The following is a 21564-nucleotide window of genomic DNA, read 5'->3' on the forward strand; positions in this document are numbered from 1 at the left end:
CCGCGCGCCGGAAGAAGAAGATGAAGAGGCTGTTTCTGATGAAGATGGAGGCGGCATTGGAGAGAGTTCTCTCGCAGCATTAGGGACGCCCCCCCAGTGTTGTTTGAGCGTTGGGCCCACCCCCAGTGCCATGAGAGAACTCATTTGCATACCGACAAAAAACGGGATTTTGGGTGAACAACGGCGCGTAGAAGACAACGAAAGGTAGGAGAAGAATAGCCTTTAAGTCTATTCCTACGTGTTAGTCATAAAAAAATGCGTTTGAATGATAGGATCCCTTTAATGTTATATTCAAGTGGAGGAATTTGGCACCAAATGTGAGGCAAAGTCCAGATCAAAAATCAGTTCCAAATTGCACCTCAAACCAGCCTCCACGTATTTCAGTGGGAGTCACATGCCGATTCTTCCTCTAGTGGATTTTCAACTTAAGGAATTTCCAGCTGAGCTTTTCCTAGCTGAAACATTCAATTTCAGGAATTTGAAGCCGATATCTCCGCTTGTCCAAATTCCATGTGAAATTGTGCACCTGCCAGGCGGTATTTTCTGTCTCTCATTCACTTCAATAGGAATTATCAGGCATTATCTGCTTGAAGATGGAGCGTGACACGTATTTTTTCACTAGCTGAAAAAAATCCGTTAAAAGAAAAATCCTCTACTGGAAAAATCATTATCTGACTCCCACTAATATTAATGAATGAAGATTGGTTTCAGGCAGAATTTGGAGAATTTGAAGCTGACTCAAATTCACAATCAAATTCCTCCATGTAAACGTACTCCGATGCTCTAAAATGTGGGGAAATTGTTTTGGGTTTTTTTTGTTGCATATTTTGTACGATTTTTTGAGAAAAGCCAAGAGTGGCTTCAGCAGGAATGGGAAAAATATAAGAAGCAATTACAGTCCTATGAAAAAGTTTGGGCACCCCTATTAATCTTAATCATTTTTAGTTCTAAATATTTTGGTGTTTGCAACAGCCATTTCAGTTTGATATATCTAATAACTGATGGACACAGTAATATTTCAGGATTGAAATGAGGTTTATTGTACTAACAGAAAATGTGCAATATGCATTAAACCAAAATTTGACCGGTGCAAAAATATGGGCACCTCAACAGAAAAGTGACATTAATATTTAGTACATCCTCCTTTTGCAGAGGTAACAGCTTCTAGTTGCTTCCTGTAGCTTTTAATCAGTTCCTGGATCCTGGATGAAGGTATTTTGGACCATTTCTTTCTACAAAACAATTCAAGTTCAGTTAAGTTAGATGGTCGCCGAACATGGACAGCCCGCTCTCAAATGATCTGAAAACAAAGATTGTTCAACATAGTTGTTCAGGGGAAGGATACAAAACGTTGTCTCAGAGATTTAGCCTGTCAGTTTCCACTGTGAGGAACATAGTAAGGAAATGGAAGACCACAGGGACAGTTCTTGTTAAGCCCAGAAGTGGCAGGCCAAGAAAAATATCAGAAAGGCAGAGAAGAAGAATGGTGAGAACAGTCAAGGACAATCCACAGACCACCTCCAAAGAGCTGCAGCATCATCTTGCTGCAGATGGTGTCACTGTGCATCAGTCAGCAATACAGCGCAATTTGCACAAGGAGAAGCTGTATGGGAGAGTGATGAGAAAGAAGCCGTTTCTGCACGTACGCCACAAATAGAGTTGCCTGAGGTATGCAAAAGCACATTTGGAGAAGCCAACTTCATTTTGGAAACAAAGATTGAGTTGTTTGGTTATAAAAAAAAGGCGTTATGCATGGCGTCCAAAAAGAAACAGCATTCCAAGAAAAACACTTGCTACCCACTGTAAAATTTGGTGGAGATTCCATCATGCTTTGGGGCTGTGTGGCCAATGCCGGCACCGGGAATCTTGTTAAAGTTGAGGGTCGCATGGATTCCACTCAGTATCAGCAGATTCTTGAGAATAATGTTCAAGAATCAGTGACGAAGTTGAAGTTACGCCGGGGATGGATATTTCAGCAAGACAATGATCCAAAACACTGCTCCAAATCAACTCAGGCATTCATGCAGAGGAACAATTACAATGTTCTGGAATGGCCATCCCAGTCCCCAGACCTGAATATCATTGAACATCTGTGGGATGATTTGAAGCGGGCTGTCCATGCTCGGCGACCATCTAACTTAACTGAACTTGAATTGTTTATCCAAAATACCTTTATCCAGGAACTGATTAAAAGCTACAGGAAGCGACTAGAGGCTGTTATCTTTGCAAAAGGAGGATCTACTAAATATTATTAATGTCACTTTTCTGTTGAGGTGCCCATACTTTTGCACCGGTCAAATTTTGGTTTAATGCATATTGCACATTTTCTTTTAGTACAATAAACCTCATTTCAATCCTGAAATATTACTGTGTCCATCAGTTATTAGATATATCAAACTGAAATGGCTGCTGCAAACACCAAAATATTTAGAACTAAAAATGATTAAGATTAATAGGGGTGCCCAAACTTTTTCATAGGACTGTATATTGCTAAATTAACTCCTTAGTCTAAAGGGTTTTTCCACATGAAAACAAGCTAATCCCTATGCTTAGTTATTTCTAGGGGATAACTTGCAGATCAGTCTGGCTATCTACAGCACTCCCACTGAAATGAATGAATTGGTACGCACGCTACATGGTGGACTAAAGGATTCTCCTGATTAGTTATGGACCCCAATAGATCTGCAAGGACATAAGGTAACTCGCTTTCATAAGAAAACCCCATAAGGCTGGAAATCTTTGGATACACAGCAGGTTAGTGGGTTAATATATTTCTATATATTTTCATATAGATTACCTGGTTAACTGCTCTTTGGCAGAATTTTCGGCCAGTTTCACCAGTACATGGAGTACCTTCTCTTGAATGATTTCTCTCTTATATGTGACAACAGAAGAGGACAAGAGAAGTACAATTTTTTGGAATAGAGGATGCAGCATTTCTTCATCATTGTCCAAATCTCTATTTATCACCGTATTAGGCTCAGTCATTCCCACTGTACTTTTTCGCAGCAAAGTCTCTACAACATCTAGGCTATAAAACACCAGATGATACAGGATCTCAAGTGAAACCAGTGCTGGGTCTGTAAATCTTGAGATCGTGTCCTTAGCACTGACCATCAGACCACCATCATCAGTGCTGGAAGATGACATGGACTGACTGTCCGCTGAACCACCTTCTGATTTCTCCAGACAATGCAGGGCCTGGCAGTATAATGTGATATGGTACTCAACAAGAGGCAGTATGTGCTGAGCTCCTGTAAGACGACACATTTTGTTGAGATGTCCTCTTCCTCTCTGGCATTGTGAACCTTTCTTATCCATGCCTTCCTCGCCCAAGGCAATTGAATTTAATCCAGAAATGGCCAGTTTTTGATATTCTTTCAGAGCTGCACATTGCGATGGGGACATAATGCTGGGATCTGAAGTGCCTGCAGTGCTTAGGAACATAGAACACCAGTTATTACACAGGAAAACAGACATACAATATAGTAAACGGATGACTATTGTTTTCTTGGTGTGATTTTACATTCCAAGTACAGAATTCTAAAGAACTCAAACTCGAAAGAGTTTTTCTAATTTTCTCACTTTAACCCCTTCCTGCGGATGGCATTTTTGGATTTTCGTTTTTGACTCCCCTCCTTCCAAACCCCATAACTTTTTTATTTCTCCGCCCTAAGAGCTATATGAGATTTTAATGTTTGAGGGACAAATTTTTCTTCGTGATGCCACCATTAATTATTCTGTATAATGTACTTGGAAGCTGGAAAAAAATTTAGAATGGGGTGGATTTGAAGAAAAAAATGCATTCTGCAACTTTCTTACGGGCTTCGGTTTTACGGCGTTCACTGTGCAGCCAAAATGACATGTCCCCTCTATTCTGTGTTTCGGTACGGTTCCGAGGATACCAAATTTATATGGTATTATTTCCATTTTAATCCCTTAAAAATATCCAAAACTGTGTTAAAAAAATCATTTTCTAAAAGTCGCCATATTCTGACAGCCGTAACTTTTTTATACAACCGTGTACGGGGATGAATAGGGTGGTTTTTTTGTGTGACCGGGTGTACTTTTTAGTTCTACCATTTTCGGGAACTTCTATTGCTTTGATCACTTTTTATTTAAATTTTTATCAGAATCAAAACAGTGAAAAAACAGCGCTTTGGCACTTTTGACTATTTTTCCCGTTACGGCATTTACCGTACAGGAAAAATATTTTTATAGATTTGTAGAGCGGGCGATTTCGGACACGGGGATACCTAACATGTATGTGTTTCACAGTATTTAACTACTTTTATATGTGTTCCAGGGAAAGGGGGGTGATTTGAATTTTTAATACTTTTTTTAAAAATCTATATATTTTTTTTTTACTTTTTTTTATTTTATTTTTTGCATTTATTAGACCCCCTAGGGGTCTTGAACCCCAAGGGGTCTGATCACTAATGCAATGCATTACAATGCTAATGCATTGCAAAGTACCAACACTTCTATTGCGGGCTATGTAGCATAGCCTGCTATAGAAGCAATGTAATGACAAGCCGGGGATCCTTCACAAGGCTCCTAGCTGTCATAGTAACGTGACGCCAGCCCCGGAGCTTACTCCGGGTGCCGGCGATCACAGGAAAATGGCGCCTCGATCAGCTTTGACTGAGGTACCAAAAGAGTTAATGCCTCCGATCGGTCCAGGGACCGATCGGTGACATTGGTGCCGGTTGTCTACTGCGTAAAGCAGTAGACACCCGGCGGCTATGGCGGTCGCCATAGTTGCACACCTGGCATGCCCGTACTAGTACGGCGGATGTCGGGAAAGGGTTAAAAACTATAAAGAACTAAAAGGTGTTTTCCCAGTTCTCCGTTTCAGCAGCATGTCTTGCTGTCTCTTCTTCTCACTTCCTGTATTATTCAGAAACCTAGGGGAGGCGGTTATGACTGTTTGATAAACAGGACACTATGAAGTATTTATTATGATTACTAGAAACCTAATATAAACGCAGGTCAAATAAAATGCACAGTAAATGTATATTACATTACACACTTACCAGGCTTCTAGAGAACTGACTCAGTGTTATCTTTGAGTTTACATAGAAGGATAACAGACAATATCCAAGTCTTTATCAGCAAATTGTAATTAGCTGAACTGATTGTCCTGACCATAGAGCTGTACATAGCAGTGAGAGCACACAGCCCCCAGTGACTCATGCCATCCATCCTGTCGTATCAAAGAGACTGAGTCCATTAAAAACTATGTGTAAACAATGGGAGGAATAATTTCACATAGCAGGCAAACAAAGCAGCACTGCTAAAGCAATGTTTTAAGGAAAACTCTTCAACCTACATAATCTAGTAGTATAGAAAAGGATCCTTGAGAAGAGAATACCCTTTTAAGTAAAGAGACAGATTTATTTATTTTTTTACAGTGCATTCACTGCACTGGATATATCTCATACAGATACAGACAAGGGTCCCTTGGCATCATGATTATTGCCTTTGTGGAGGGCAATAGGGTTGTAGAAAGTATTGCTGTTCAGCCTTTCTGGTTGCTGCTCCAGCTCTCTTTGCCCACCAAGTCGGCTTTACTCATGTTACTTTTACATAGGGTAGAGCAAAGTCAAAATGTAGTGGGGAGGCACAGAAAGGAGACTTCAATCCCCTTTCCCTTCTAATAATTGGGATGCAGAAAGACCCTCATGTATATCTACAAGATGTTAATCTTGTGACAAAGTCTAAAAAGAAGCTACTGTTAGAAAAATAACCCCATACTAGTAACGTCTTCAAGTGACAAGTCTTTCTTTAACAGTGGTTAGTACATGACCACTGAGTCCATTCATTGGCTTTACTGGCCATGATCCATACATACTAGTATCATAGCATAATTCTGAGCAGTGATGATCACTGGATAAACTCTTTTACAGTAACTTTAAACAAAATGATTTGAATAATTCTATGTCTATATATATATATATATATATATATATATATATATATATATATTTATGTACAAAACAGATTTTTCTATTCAGTTCCTATAATAGGCATTATATAATTGATCTCTACTCACTTGTTTGTTTGAGCTCTCTGTATAGAGGACACCGGCAGACTGCCCAGATTAGTGCTGAGAAGGTGGTATAGACCGGGAGGGTCAAGAGGATCTGATTGCTGCATTAAAGTACTTAGTAAAACCGAACCTATTACCCCAAAAAAAAAAAAATAATTTTAAAGCCCAACTTTGAGCAACTGAAATCTGGATCCACCACAATTACACAAAACAGTGATTTTATTTTATTTTTTTAATTCTTTTGAGCAAAGCTCCAGCTTCAATGTTCTGTATTCAGAAATGCCCCATGTCAACAATTTACTTTACATAGATTATAATAAATATCAGTTTGTATACAGATGTAGTGCCCTGGGGCAAGAGATATCAGTGTTAAAAGAGCGTTTCTGACAGTCTAGCCGGGCTGTGAAGAACGCCCCTCCTAACAGTACTGTCCATAGCTCCGTACTGTTGGAGGGGGTGTTCCTTACCACCCATCCATGATGCTGAAATGTGAAGAATGCCTCCCAGTACTAGTCTATGGACAGTAGAGATATTTGTAACTGCACTGATATTTCTTACCCTGGGGCACATAACAGGAAAGCCGATAGTGCACTGAATTCAGCACACTGTCTGCTTTCTAGCGGTATATAAAAACACATGTGAATGCGGACATGAAAGGTCCTCCTTAATAAACCTCATTAGGCATCAGCTCGGAAGACTCCTAACGAAAAGAAGGTCATCATTGAGACATGGCTGGCTGAAGACACAGGCCAAGTCAAGGGTCTGGAGAGCCATACCCAAAAATTCTAGTATGAACACTATTTTGTTTTGAGGTTCTAGGTGCTAGGCCGACACCCTGATAGTGAGGGACACTATACTGTATAGTTAGTGGTCAGACAACCAGAATGTTTTGGGTTTTTTTAATGTAGATTGTGAGCCCCATATAGGGATCACAACGTACATTTTTTTTTTCCTATCAGTATGTCTTTGTAGAATGGAAGGAAATCCACACAAACACGGGGAGAACATACAAACTCCTTGCAGATGTTATTCCTGGCAGGATTCGAACCCAGGACTCCAGTGTTGCAAGGCTGCAGTGCTAACCACTGAGCCACCATGTTGCCCCTAACCAGAATTTGTTTTGTTGTTGATATTGGTTTGTGAACCTGTGTTGTATCTCAGCACACTGTGGCTGTAGAAATAAAGCTGCTGAGGTCAGTTCTGAACCTGAATTGCTTGTGTGTGCAACAAAAGTTCTTGATGTGCTAGCCATCTTATGCTGGAGGTGGCAATCCTGTGAGCCAAAATGACCCCCGAGTTCTCACAGTGGGAATACATTCACTTTACAGAGATGCCAGACGCATACCTTGTCTGTCCATGGTCTGTTTGCAGTAAGAAGTAGTAAATACTCTTGCTTGTGTCTCCACTGTAGTTAAAGTTTCAGAGTCTACAAAATAAATAAATAAATAAAATTAATAGTAATAATGATAAATAAGAGATTAAATTACTTGCTACAGAAAATGTGCAGGCTGTGGAAATTAAATATACAGAATTTTAAGTGATATTAGGGCTCCTCACACGGAGTTTACAGCGCCGTTTCGATCTGATTGGATCTCTTCAGCACAGCCTAGGGAGAACTGACTTGGCAGAAGTGAGAGACTTCTAGACCAGATTATGGGGATATTGTCATTCCTTAGGGAGAGACCACCATGTAGGTGTGTGGAATCTTACTGCCAATTCAGTTCTCCCTAGGCTGTGCTGATGAGATCCAATCAGATCGAAACGGCGCTGTCCACAGTTGGGATGATACCGACTTGGCAAAATCCCGCATCATTGCAATAAAGGCTTGTTGGAAAGTCGGGCATGACGTTCAAGGGAGCTTCCCTTAGAGGGCAGCATACAGAGGCGGTGTTTCCCTATTTACATCCTGGGAAACATATTTGCATATTCTTCCCATACTTTTGCTACTCACAGATGTGATATTAGATACATTTCTTCTATAAATAAAATAACCAAGTCTAGGATTTTTGATTTGTGTTTGATCTGTAAAGGAGCACAGAATAATGACCCTAAAATGTGGGGTTTAAAGATGAAAGTAAAGTCTGTTCGGAAAGGTTTTACAAGAAAGTAAGAAATTCTCATTAGTGGAGGACTGACTGGTTATTAAAGACTCCCACTGAAAACTAAAATGAAAAAAAAAAAAAAAAACCTCCGTGTCATGTAACCTTCACAAGACATTACTGGGATCATTACACTTACAATACATTTCAGCACTCTGAAAATGTAATAGAAGAATTCCAACAATGAGAAGAATAGTCCCACTTATAAACTACTGAGAAATACATTAAGCAATCTTCTGGAATAGTAGCAACCATTTTGGATCACTAACCTTACACATTACTGAATATGCAAATGTTAAAGGGATTATATCATTAGAATCCCGTTTTAAATTAAACCCACGTAGGAATAGCCTTAAGAAATATCAGGTTATCTGAGGAACGGTGGCGCGCAGAAGACATTTAAAGGTAGGGGAAGAATAACCTTTCTTAAGGCTATTCTGACATGGGTTTAGTTAAAACTGTATTCTAATGATAGAATCCCCTTAAGAGCAATATTCTAATCTTACAAATATGCCCAATGCGAACAGACTGTGGGGAAAGTCATAAAAAATATATATATATATATATATATATATATATATATATATATATATATATATATAATAATTGCATGAAGAATGATGTAGCATTACATAATCTTACCTGACTTAACTGGAATATGCATATGTAAAGGAGAAACAGGCACATGTGGTTTAAGACTGGCGTTGGCCCTAAAAGACTCCTTGGTGGGGAAGCTTGACTTTCCTGGTTGTGGTGATGACTCAGGCTTTAAAGAAGGACTTTTCTTGGGGCTGAATTGCCAAAAACAAAACAGAAAAATAAAATAAATTTACACAGTAAACAGCCACAACAGTTGCTGGTCAAACACAATAGGTTAAAGGGTTTTTCCACGAGAAACACAGGATATACTATAAATGTCTGATGGTTCGGACCGCGACCTTCTTGAGAAGGCTTTCATATATTGCTATTCTCTACTGTAGACCTGAGCTACATTATTTCTGTAACTCCCTTAGATGTGAATAGAAGTTACAGGCACAACATAGCACACTATTCTGCACGGTTTCTGTAGCTCCAATTAAGTAATACAACTTTACATCTTTCTAACAAGATAGATCTTAAAATTTACATACCTAACCTGTGGTACCAGGACTCGCCGCTCACTGCTCTGCAGTTTTGTCTTCAGTTCTATCATCTCCGCATCTTTAAACTGAAGCTCTGATTGTAAAGACTGAATCTGGGATAAAAAGATTAAAAACCATTGTAACAATAGACCACAGAACAAACAGACCAAAGTGGACCATCCTTCATAGCAAAAACAGAATCTTTTGTCAAATATAAAAAATAATAATTATAAAAAGCATTTCTTGCATTTATGAAATGCTAATTGAATATTAAAGAGAACCTGCATGACTTCTACAGATACACCAATCAGTCTGCCAATGCATTGGGGCAGGCCTCATAGAACTGCCTACATATAGCCCAAGTGTTCAGATTGTTCTCTAACATGACTACCCAATGTCACCCTTTCAGTGGCGAATGACATTTTATTTTTTTTTATCACATCCGTTTATAAGCAATTCTAGTAAATTGGACTAATCCAATGTACTTGCAGGCTGATCTGGAAATCCATAAAAGATGCTCATTTCTGCATTGCTCATTGGTTTGTGGCCTACATTAGGTAGGTTTCACCTCCTATTAAAGACCCCTACCCAGAATTATTACTGGTTTTGGAGGCATTTTGGACCTCAAAGATTCCCTTTGAGGGGTTTTCCAGGGCTTACATATTCTTAAAATAGATCTTCAGTATCTGATCAGGGAGGGTCCAATAGACAGGTCTGTTCTGGATTCTCTAGTGGAGCCACATCATGGTGACACCCAAAGCTGTGTGAACAGCGATTGGGAAGGCAGGGAAAGTAAACCATCCCCTCCTTCCTTATAGGAGGTGTGGTTGTAGCTACCCTTTTGCAGCTACACAATTTCATGCAGCTGCTTAACCTGGCAAGGATGTAAATATATATGCCCTTGCATGGATAAGAGGACTGCTTGGACGTGTATAGTGAACAGGCAGTCCGGAAGTTAAAATAAATAAACAAAATGACTATTACTTTCCAAGGAGAACAAAAACTTGCCTTTTTCAACAATTCTTTTTCCTTCTCACACTGCATTTGAGTCTTCTCTTTTTCCAAGACAACATGAGCAATTTTTTGCTGCTCAAGGTTAGACTCTGTCTGACGCAAGGCGTCTCGCAAAACTTTAATTTCACCATTCTTCACAATAATTTCATCTTCTAGCAGCTTCAACTGCAAGTAAAATTTAAGAAAGTAAATAAAAAAGAAAAAGCAAACAAAAACCTAGAGGATTACTTTTCACAGCCAAAGCCAAGTGAGTAGGAAAAAAAAAAAAACCTCAATCAAGACGGTCACTGACTGACAACACCTCATCTTCCCTAAGGCTGGGGACACAGAACTACAGTGGCAGTTTTCAAACTTTGCAAAGCAGAACAGAAGTCTCAGCTAAAAGAAGGTTTTAGCTTGTTTGTGCTGCCTGTGGGACAGCCCTGAGTGGACCAAACACGTTTCTCTTTAGCCTGAGGCCTAGGCTAAAGAGGTTCTAAGGTTCTTCCCCCAGAGCTTTAGAGAAATTTTGTAGAGATTTCCTCTGCGGACTTTCTGCTTCAATTATAGCTATAGGGAAACTGCCCGGCATTTCCGTACGTATACCGTAATTGACATGCTGCGATTTCCAAAACTGCACCGGTTTTGTAAATCGTAGCGTGTCTCTGCATGTATTTTACTGCAAAGTAGGTATGGTATTCGCTAGAGTCCCATCCACTTTGCTGTAACTATAAAACTTTGTTACCTTGGCTTCAGGTCACTTAAAAGGAATTGCACATGTCAATATGGAGGTGATCCTTGTTTAAGATTAGCAGTGTAGAATTATTTACAGAATAACACACAGGATTAAAGGGAGTCTGTCAGAAGGTAAACTACACTTTCCAAAGATTACTTTATTTTGACTAGCAGCTCCATTTTAATGGACTTTTATCTGGAGCAAAGAATGGAGCCCCAGAGGGAGAAGAATCACAAGCACATCAGCATCACAAGCATCAACCAGAAACATTTGTCCCAATGCGTTTCCAAGCTGTGAAGCACATCAGGGGACCAAAAAATAAATAAATGCAGAAACCAATGAACATGTGCAGGACCGTTGCTGCTGTTACCTGTTATTAGGATGCAGAAACACCATGTATGGCTGTTCTATTATGGGTGCTATGATGATGAATATGTTGTGTCCCTGATACAGATTCAGCACAAAATGATACTGGAAAAAAACCCTATCAATCATTTTCTGCAAACTGGTCTGCCAGTGTGACATCTTGCACAATACTGCACGTTCCTATTTTTCACCACTTTGGAAGGAATAGATTAGTGGCGAGTATCTCACTCCTAAAGCCTCGTTCACATCAGCGTTGGTATTCCATCGGGGGAAATCCGCATGAGGACCCCCCGAACAGAATACCGAACACATTTGCAAGCGGTGTGTCAGTGAAAGCACACGGATCCCATAGACTATAATGGGATCTGTGTGCTTGCTACCAGATCTCTTCAGGGATCACGCGGACAGGAAAGTAGCTCGCAATCTACTTTCCTACCCGCATAATTCATGTGGGCAGTGCATCGCCAGTACACAGACCCCATTAGAGTCTATGGGGTCCGTGAGCTTTTACTGCACACCGTTTCCAGTGCATTCGGTATTCAGTTCGGGGGGTCCCCATGCGGACTCTCTGAACGGAATACCAAACACAAATGTGAATGAGAGGTAAGACCTATTGCTTTGCTACAAACAAGACCCTTAGCTATACTGTAAATGAGAATATGGCAGAAACAGCCAGACATTTTTCTAGGAGTTGCAGTTGGAGTCAACGTGTAGAAAGATGAAAAGTTTGTTTTACTGCCTTCACAGCCCATGTTTTCCCCAAAAACTATCTCTGTGAAACCACTCAACATACAATGCAAGGGATTGGAGTCATAGGCAAGAAGAAGCAAAATATGTAAAAACTAAGCTCTAGAACATTTATACAGGACTTTTTTCTATGAGGCTGCCAAGGTCAAAACACATTCTGGATGTAATGAAAATATAATGATGGGGTATTAGGAATACAGATATAGAGATATAATAATGTGGAGATACTACAAGGGGTGTCTCTCTCTCCAAAGGAACAGCTAAGGTCAACTAAGCTGATAATGAGGAATCCCATCAGAAGATCACAAGACAGCTCATCATTGAGAGACCTGCTCAAAGCTAAAGGGTTGTCCGATATGCCAGACTTTCATTAGAAGATCCTGTCTAAGCAATGGCAATGTGAATGTTGTATCAGATTTCTATTAACATGTACATGACATGTGCTATAGCAACACGTATATTGGAGTAAGCTGCCCGCAAGAAAGGATCCAGTGATCAATGTACATTACATGATTTTACCGCATGCCAATAAAAGAACAAGTGACTTTTTTCAATACTGAAGCAGAGTTCAGCCTTATTGGCAGACATATGCTGCCCATAATTTTCACTGACCCACAGACTTAAATGGTGCTTTAAAGTCTGCAAATTGTACCAAAATAAGTCTTCATTCTTTTTCCATGGAAAAGAATAGAGGTCTGTATGCACACATTCAAATAAATGGGCCCACCATGCACATCTGCAGATTGTGAATACGGTCTTATAGTTGCTAGAGTTGAACATATGTATCAGAAGAAAAGAAAAAATAAGGCCAGAAAAACTTTGTAAAAACTCATGAACTTCACCTTTTGCTTTAGATCTTCAAGTCGGGACTGCAAAACATCAGTGGAAGAGGTTTCATTATCAGAACGCAAGTCTACAACAATAAAACGAGATCAGTATTATTCACATTTTTGCTCTTGACTCAGGACAACTTCATAAAAGGTTCTCACAGGTGGATTTTGAGGTGTTGTCAACGGGAGTTAGTAGAAAAAGCAGACAGAAAAAAGAAGCATCATTACCCATCATAGCCGGGGCCCCATGGGCCGGAAACGCCGCAGGAAAAATAGTGGCATTGTACAGTACTTGCAAAGTGGATGGGATTCATGCGAATCCCATGCCCACTTTGTGTGTGTGTGGGGGGGGGGGGGGAATCGCAGCGCAGACACGCTGTGATTTTCAAAAGCATTGTGGTTATGAAAATTGCAGCATGTCAATTATATGTACGGAAATGCCGGCGGCTTTTCCATAGATATAATTGTAACAGAACTTTCTGTTTGAAGTGCTGCAGGAAGATCCACAATGCATTCACACCGCGGTTGTTCCCGCAGCACTTTAGCGCTGTAGTTCCGGCCCATGGGGCCTTAGCCTTAAGTTGGATTCCAACTTGCAAAGCCCATTGAAATAGTAAAGAAAAATATCTGCATGACCACTGAAATGAATAGGAGAGTTGGGCGGGTTTTTTTGGGTGGATTTGGAGACAGATTTCGTATTAAAGAGGACCTTTCATCAGATCGGGCAGATGCAGTTTTATATGGTGCGGGAAAGCTGAAAGTGCGCTGAATTCAGCGCACTATCGGCTTTCCCGATCTGTGCCCGGTGTAAAACGCTATCGGGCCCGGTACCGTAGCACTTTACAGTCAGAAGGGCGTTTCTGACACTTAGCCAGGGACGCCCTTCTTCACAGCAGCGCCTATCGCGCTTTACTGTGGAGCAGGGAGGAACGCCCCCTCCCTCTGCTCACACAGCTCGTCTATAGACGAGTATTATCAGGAGCGGGAGGGGGGAGTTACTCCCCGCTCCACAGTACAGCGCGATAGGCGCTGCTGTGAAGAAGGGCGTCCCTGGCTAAGTGTCAGAAACGCCCTTCTGACACTAAAGCGCTACGGTACCGGGCCCGATAGCGCTTTACACCGGGCACAGATCGGGAAAGCCGATAGTGCTCTGAATTCAGCGCACTGTCGGCTTTCCAGCAGTATATAAAACTGCATGTGCCCGATCTGATGAAAGGTCCTATTTAACTTACCAAAACTTTTTTGCAAAGTAAATAAATAAATGCAACAGAAAAAAATTAAGACACCCAAGCTACACAGAATTGTTGTAGGGCTACTTATTTTAACTATTGAGCTACAGAGGCGGTCCAAATGAACGCATGGAGTTGCATGCAATCTACTAGACTGCAACTGTAGCTTGGTCAAAGTGTCCTATATAAGGATACATGGGATACAAGAAAAGATGCTCTGAATGTATACGGCTAGAGTGATGGAATTTGAATACATGAATTTGAATGTACAAATTGCTGTCGATGAATACAAGTGGATGAGGAATCAAAACTGAAGTATTTCACTGAAAACAATAAGTCACAGAGACAGATAAACCCCATTGTTCAGAGTCTTCTCATCTATTCTTGGCTGCTCTGAAAGTGTAGCATAGCAGGCCATGGTCCACGCGTCAGTCAGTCATAAACATTTAGTAACTGAAATACATACTCAAGGTATCTCTTCCTCGTTTTGGCAGTGCAGGTCTTTGTGGCTGTAGAAAGGCAGATGTCTGTCGGCTATTAGATATCACACCCCCTTGGACATGATTTGTACGACTGTTCATAGCCGTTGAGTCCTGTGTATATGCCTGAGAGGCAATGATATCAATCTCCTCCAAATCATCAGCTGTAAAATCTTCCCCATCACCAAATACATCCTCCATGACTTTGGACTCAGTAATGCTGGTTGATCGAGAACGCTTTGATGGAGGATATGTTCCTTGATCATTGCAGGAAGAATACACACCTTGTACTGCTGAGGAGATGCTGGCATTAACTCTATTTGTGCTGTGTAATACAGAGAGATCCCTTTTCTTTGTTGTAAACAAGGGGTTAATTGACATAATGTGCCAGCCAGACCTCTGGAAAAAGAAACAGAAAAGTTAATTTATATAGATATCAAACCCAAGTATCTGCATGGCACGAGTAAAGTGTAATCAGGGTTCTTCTGTTCGCTTGAGAAGTCGGACATCTTGACTTGCGGACAGGGAAGGACGGGCACGGAGTGCAAAAGAACGCACCCGATGTCCATTTAAATAAATGACAGGTGTCACGGACACAGCTAGTGTCCGCTCCTAATGTCCGTGACAGATTTTGAGCGGACACTAGGAGCGGACACTACCTGTCGGACACCGACGGTAGTGTGAACGCCCCCTTATTCATGGCAGAGCCTGGATCTCATGTGACTGCATCTCATGGACTTTCAATGGAAGAGTTAGGTCTGTGAAAAACAGGGTTATGTTTCCAATCCTTCAAACTATAAAGCTCTCTGTTATGAGTTCCCGTGGTGTGAATAGAGCCCAATGTCTCAGTTTTCTTTCTGGGTGTAAAATAAGTAAAAAGGTACAGAAAACCTGCCAAAAACATGTCTGCTGCCAAGAAAATTGTATACATCCCATTCAATACAATGGCACCTGCAGTCACAGGGGCAGAACTGCACAAATACATCAGCTTACTGGCAAGTCGAATACACTATTTACTACTACACATGAGCTTACTGACAGGTGGTATACACTGCTTAGTACACATGAGCTTACTCATAGGTGGTATACAGTACTTAGTACACATGAGCTTACTGACGGGTGGTATACAGTACTTACTGACGAGTGTTATACACTACTTACTGATGGGTGGTATAGGAAGATGAGACTCCACGGACTGTTATACCCCAAACCTCCTGCCCCGCCCCACCTCCCCATATAGCGGTCACCAACTAAGAGGAAGTTGAGACTCCATGGACTGCTATACCCCAAATCAGCCACCCCACCCCATACTCTCACCCTCGACTCCAACTCCTCCACTTTACTAGCTTTGGCAATGCCAAATATCCAATCAGACGTGCCAATAAAGCCTATTTGATTTGATTTGGTATACACTACTTACTGACGGGTGGTACACACTACTTACTGACGGGTGGTACACACTACTTACTGACAGGTGCTTTACACTGCTTAGTACACATGAGCTTACTCATAGGTGGTACACACTACTTACTGACGGGTGGTACACACTACTTACTGACGGGTGGTATACACTACTTACTGACGGGTCTACTTACTGACGGGTGGTACACACTACTTACTGACGGGTCTACTTACTGACGGGTGGTACACACTACTTACTGACGGGTCTACTTACTGACGGGTGGTACACACTACTTACTGACGGGTCTACTTACTGACGGGTGGTACACACTACTTACTGACGGGTGGTACACACTACTTACTGACGGGTGGTACACACTACTTACTGACGGGTCTACTTACTGACGGGTGGTACACACTACTTACTGACGGGTCTACTTACTGACGGGTCTACTTACTGACGGGTGGTACACACTACTTACTGACGGGTCTACTTACTGACGGGTGGTACACACTACTTACTGACGGGTCTACTTACTGACGGGTGGTACACACTACTTACTGACGGGTCTACTTACTGACGGGTGGTACACACTACTTACTGACGGGTCTACTTACTGACGGGTGGTACACACTACTTACTGACGGGTGGTACACACTACTTACTGACGGGTCTACTTACTGACGGGTGGTACACACTACTGACTGACGGGTGGTACACACTACTGACTGACGGGTGGTACACACTACTGACTGACGGGTGGTACACACTACTGACTGACGGGTGGTACACACTACTGACTGACGGGTGGTACACACTACTGACTGACGGGTGGTACACACTACTGACTGACGGGTGGTACACACTACTGACTGACGGGTGGTACACACTACTGACTGACGGGTGGTACACACTACTTACTGACGGGTGGTACACACTACTTACTGACAGGTGGTATACACTACTTACTTACTCTTACAATATTTCCCCCACTAACACTCGCACAAGCTTGACATTGGCTTAGGACACTGATGCACATACTAGCACAGGGAGAGCAGTAGATGTATTCCTTCCATTGATACCTCACACACATTACAGCTTCCTCTCAGACGTCCCGGCACATACACAAGTCTCCACAGCCTGACACTCTGCAGCACATACTAGTGGCAGTGTAACCATAAGGCCACCGCCGGCACGTACCTCAGCTGCCTGGCTCAGGGCTCAGGGCTCAGGGCTCAGGGCTCAGGGCTCAGGGCTCAGGGCTCAGGGCTCAGGGCTCAGGGCTCAGGGCTCAGGGCCCAGCCTTCTCTCCTCCACAACTTCCAGTCATGCTTTGGCGGTCACACACTTCTGGCCGAGCCGGGGAAACACAGCCAATCAGCGCGCAGCTTGTATCCCGGTCCTCAGTCAGAGAAGAAACAGGTTAGATGTGAGGGAGGAGCTGATTGGCTGAAGCTACGTCCACGTCACAGGCTGCGGGATAGCGCGCCTCATAGAAATACGTTCAGTTGTTAGCGATTGTTGGTCAGTGGGCTCTCGGCCTGTAGCTGCGTTATGTCCTGTTTCCACTAGGGGGCATACCTATTCACATTTTGCGTTTATAATAATAATATAATATCCTGGGGTAACATTCACTGTCAGGCCCTGGACCCTCAGGGGGCCCCAAAGGTCCCTTTACCACATAAATTATAGCACTATTCGAAATGGCAGAGATCAGTAGGGGCCCCATCACAGATTTTGAATCGCGGTCCAGGAGGTTCATGCGATGCCTGTGGGTGCTATGTAGTGTGTTTTACACTGTAGAAAGTCAACTTCATGCAGCTGATTGTCACCCAAGGCCTGCATCACAATGGGGTCCGCAGTTTGCTAAGAAAGCACGCGGACCCCATTGACTATAATGGGGTCCATGTGTTTTCCGCACGAATCATACAGAGAGAAAAGTGCTGCTTACAATTCTATATGCAATGTTATATGCAGACCCATTAATTCATAAAGAGATACAACATTACTGCGATCCTAGTGTAAGCCACTGGCAGCAGAGACCAGAGTGGACTGCGAAGGAACAGGGGGAGCTGAGTGTTAGGCCTGGGGCTGCCCCCGAACAGAATACCAAACGCATTAGCAAGCGGTGAGCTTCTGAAAGCACACGGACCCCATAGACTATAATGGGGTCTTTGTGCTTTCCGCACAGTGTCCGCACGGAACATGCAGATAGAAAAGTAGTTTCTGATCTTCTTTCCTGTCCGCATGACTCGTGTGGAGACTGCGCGGAAAGCAGTATCTGTAATGTATCTTTCTGTCTGTATTTTAACCCTACAAATTGTACAGTGCTGTGGAATATGTTGGCGCTATATAAATAAAATGTAATATTGTTATTTTGTTATCCAGTACACTTGCTTATGAATACTTTATCCATCACTTGCAAAACCTGACAATACCCCTAGATGGCAGGATAGTCCAGGAAAAGTCCACCTACAAATCCACTACATACAATACATGAATTCCATCACTTCCTCATAGCTCCTCATTTCAACTACAGGTTAGAGGTGTTAGTTGTGTTGAAATTGAAGATTCTGTAACACAAAGAAAACCACCAGATGGGAGACCACACCAGATGTATAGTCAGAGCATTATAAAAATTATATGGTAGCAGTCACAGAAAGATTACAGTTAAATTGCACTTCAAGGACATATGTCATCAGAAAATTACCTGATTTTTAGACTTATTTTTTAAAGGGGCTCTATCAGCAAAATTATGCTGTATGAGCCCCACGTATGCGTGAATAGCCTTTAAAAAGGCTATTCAGACACTGGTAATCTAATTTTAACCCCACCCACCCGTTTTAAAATAAAACTATAAAAACATATATGTAAATGGCCACGCACCGCCGCCATTTTTGTTGTAGTTATAAGTATCCTTAGAACTACGCGAGAAGGTGCAGAACGCTCGCGAACGTCTTCATATCGTCTTCATATTCGGAAGAAAAAAAGATGAAGGACAGGGGGGATGTCGCTGGAAGAAGAAAGAAAAGGAAGGAGGAACCGAAGATGACGTCGGATCGTGCACGACCGCCCAGCGTGCACGTTCAGGTAACATTTACATATATGCTTTTATAGTTTTATTTTAAAACGGCCAGGGGGTTTAAAATTAGATTACCGGTGCCTGAATAGCCTTTTTAAAGATGCCCCTTTAAAGATGAACATAAACAACTTTGGACCTAACAGTATTGGCTCCAAGTTATGATTTTCTTTGTAATCTTTCATGTCAATATCTGAATTTGAAAAATGCTAAGATCCTGCAGTGTTCACTCTTGCTGCTAAGGGGGCGTTCACACTACCGTCGGTGTCCGACAAGTAGTGTCCGCTCCTAGTGTCCGCTCAAAATCTGTCACGGACATTAGGAGCGGACACTAGCTGTGTCCGTGACACCTGTCATTCATTTCAGGGTTCTTCTGTCCGCTTGAGAAGTCGGACATCTTCACTTGCGGACAGGGAAGGACGGGAACGGAGTGCAAAACAACGCACCCGATGCCCATTGAAATGAATGACAGGTGTCGCGGACACAGCTAGTGTCCGCTCCTAATGTCTGTGACAGATTTTGAGCGGACACTACCTGTCGGACACCGACGGTAGTGTGAACGCTCCCTAAGCCTAATAGTCTGATTCTTCCTGTTCTGTAGGAGATTTATTTGCAGCAGCGATCTCATTATCAACAGAGGCAGTATTACTATTAAAAGTATTATCTTTATATAGATAAAATAGAGACTACCACAGTTTAGTGTATCTACACATTGATCTCTGCACAGGTCATAGACCACACTGAACATGTCAACTATTCTGTCTACGGCCCATATGGCTGCTGTAAAACGCTGGCCACCCCCCTAAAAATGTATGGAAAATAGAATAAAAAAATAGGAAGTAAAAAGAGATTAGAAAGAAGTAATAAAAATCAGAATAGCAAAACTCAATCTGTTCCATGATCTGATTTTAATTACTATATAAAGTGCTTAAATTGGGCCTGAACTCAGTTCTAGCATAAAGACAAACTGTCTTTCAGCGTTCCAGTATAAAGAACCCCACAAACACCGCCATCATTATACCTGGGGGTCTTTTTAGACCCCCGAGTATAAAATGATTGGAGGGCTAGGAGAGGTGAGGGAACACAAAATACATTGTTACTTACCTCTCTTGGCTCCAGAAGGCTTTGGGCCTACTTGGTGACTGACGTCACTTGTCCTGGGCTTGAGTCCTTATGCATCGCAATGCAAACTTGGCTCAAGTGACGTCTCTTCCATCATTGAAGATGGTCGACATCAGCTGGGAGTGCACTGGGGCCCAGGAGAGATAAGTAACAGTGTTTTCTATGCTTGTATCCTCCCGAGTCTTCGAATATTATACTTATAATAATTGTACATGGGTGGTCCACAAGGGGACATAATACTGTGTGCAAGGGCCACTATCGGGCATAATACTTTGTGCAGGGGCCATTATGGGGCATAATCCTGTTTGCCAGGGCCACTATGGGGCATATTATTTGCATAATATTATTTGCAGGGGCCACTATGCAGCATAATACTGTGTGCAGGGACCACTATGGGGCATGATAGTGTGTGCACATTGGAGTTAGTCAGTAGGGGAAGGGGGGGGGGGGGGTCAATTATTCCAGAGTTCTCCCTATAATTTTTTCCCTATTTAACCACTGGACAAAAATGTTGGTACCCCTTGTTTAATGAAAGAAAAATCCACAATAGTCACAGAAATAACTTGAATCTGACAAAAGTAATAGTAAATAAAAATTCTATGAAAATGAACAAATGAAAGTCAGACATTGCTTTTCACTTCAACAGAATTAAAAAAAAAAAAAAAAAAACCTCATGAAATAGGCCTGGACAGAAATGTTGTTTCCCTTAATTTAATATTTTTTTGCCTTTTGAGGCAATCACTGGATCAAACGATTCCTGTAACTGTCAATGAGACTTCTGCACCTCTCAGTATTGTAAGCGGCCATTTTCTAGTGGAAAAAACCCCAGGAAGAAGACACGTCAAGACCCCGTTCCTGAAGAAGATGGAGGCAGCGCTGGAGAGTTCTCTCGCTGCATTGGGGACTCCCCCAGTGCTGTTTGAGTGCTCATTTGCATGCCGGCAAAAAACGGAATTTTAACCAAACGGCCCGGAGAAGACATCTAAAGGTAGGAGACGAATAGCCTTTCTTAAAGCTATTCTTACGTGATAGGCAGAAAAAATTGAGTTTAAATGATAGGATCCCTTTAAACGAGGGGTACCAACAATTTTGTCCACGTCTGTGTGTATATATATATATATATATATATATGTTACTCCTATGCCTGGTGTGCTTTAGTATTAGTACATATTAGGGAGTGCTTACTAACCATTTTTCTATGGCTTTCCTATTTTTCCTTCCACAGGGCAATATGAGGGTTTTGGGGTTTTTTTCTGGGAAAAATTTGAATGGGGTGAAATTGGAAAAAAAAATGCAATTGTGCGATTTT

The 21564-nt window shown here is 41.9% G+C and overlaps 1 protein-coding gene across 3 annotated transcripts in view; it reads right to left on the reverse strand.

The window, feature by feature from the left end:
* Positions 1-21564, reverse strand: part of ATRIP (ATR interacting protein) — a 72569-nt gene that overhangs the window by 7648 nt on the left and 43357 nt on the right. Inside the window, exons 1-10 of one of the 3 annotated variants that reach the window (XM_075286816.1) lie at positions 17322-17513; positions 17255-17265; positions 14640-15051; positions 12957-13027; positions 10281-10451; positions 9282-9385; positions 8794-8942; positions 7398-7478; positions 6056-6182; positions 2798-3436 (exon numbers count right to left, since the gene is read on the reverse strand). In XM_075286816.1, coding sequence (XP_075142917.1) covers positions 2798-3436; positions 6056-6182; positions 7398-7478; positions 8794-8942; positions 9282-9385; positions 10281-10451; positions 12957-13027; positions 14640-15033 — 1736 coding nt within the window. In that variant the 5' untranslated portion in view covers positions 15034-15051; positions 17255-17265; positions 17322-17513. Of the gene's footprint in view, positions 1-2797; positions 3437-6055; positions 6183-7397; positions 7479-8793; positions 8943-9281; positions 9386-10280; positions 10452-12956; positions 13028-14639; positions 15052-17254; positions 17295-17321; positions 17514-21564 lie in introns of those variants that run through there. The other 2 variants (XM_075286817.1, XM_075286815.1) reach the window with 2 other exon arrangements.

Source organism: Leptodactylus fuscus, chromosome 9, assembly GCF_031893055.1.
Source record: "Leptodactylus fuscus isolate aLepFus1 chromosome 9, aLepFus1.hap2, whole genome shotgun sequence".
Taxonomy (NCBI): Eukaryota; Metazoa; Chordata; class Amphibia; order Anura; family Leptodactylidae; genus Leptodactylus; species Leptodactylus fuscus.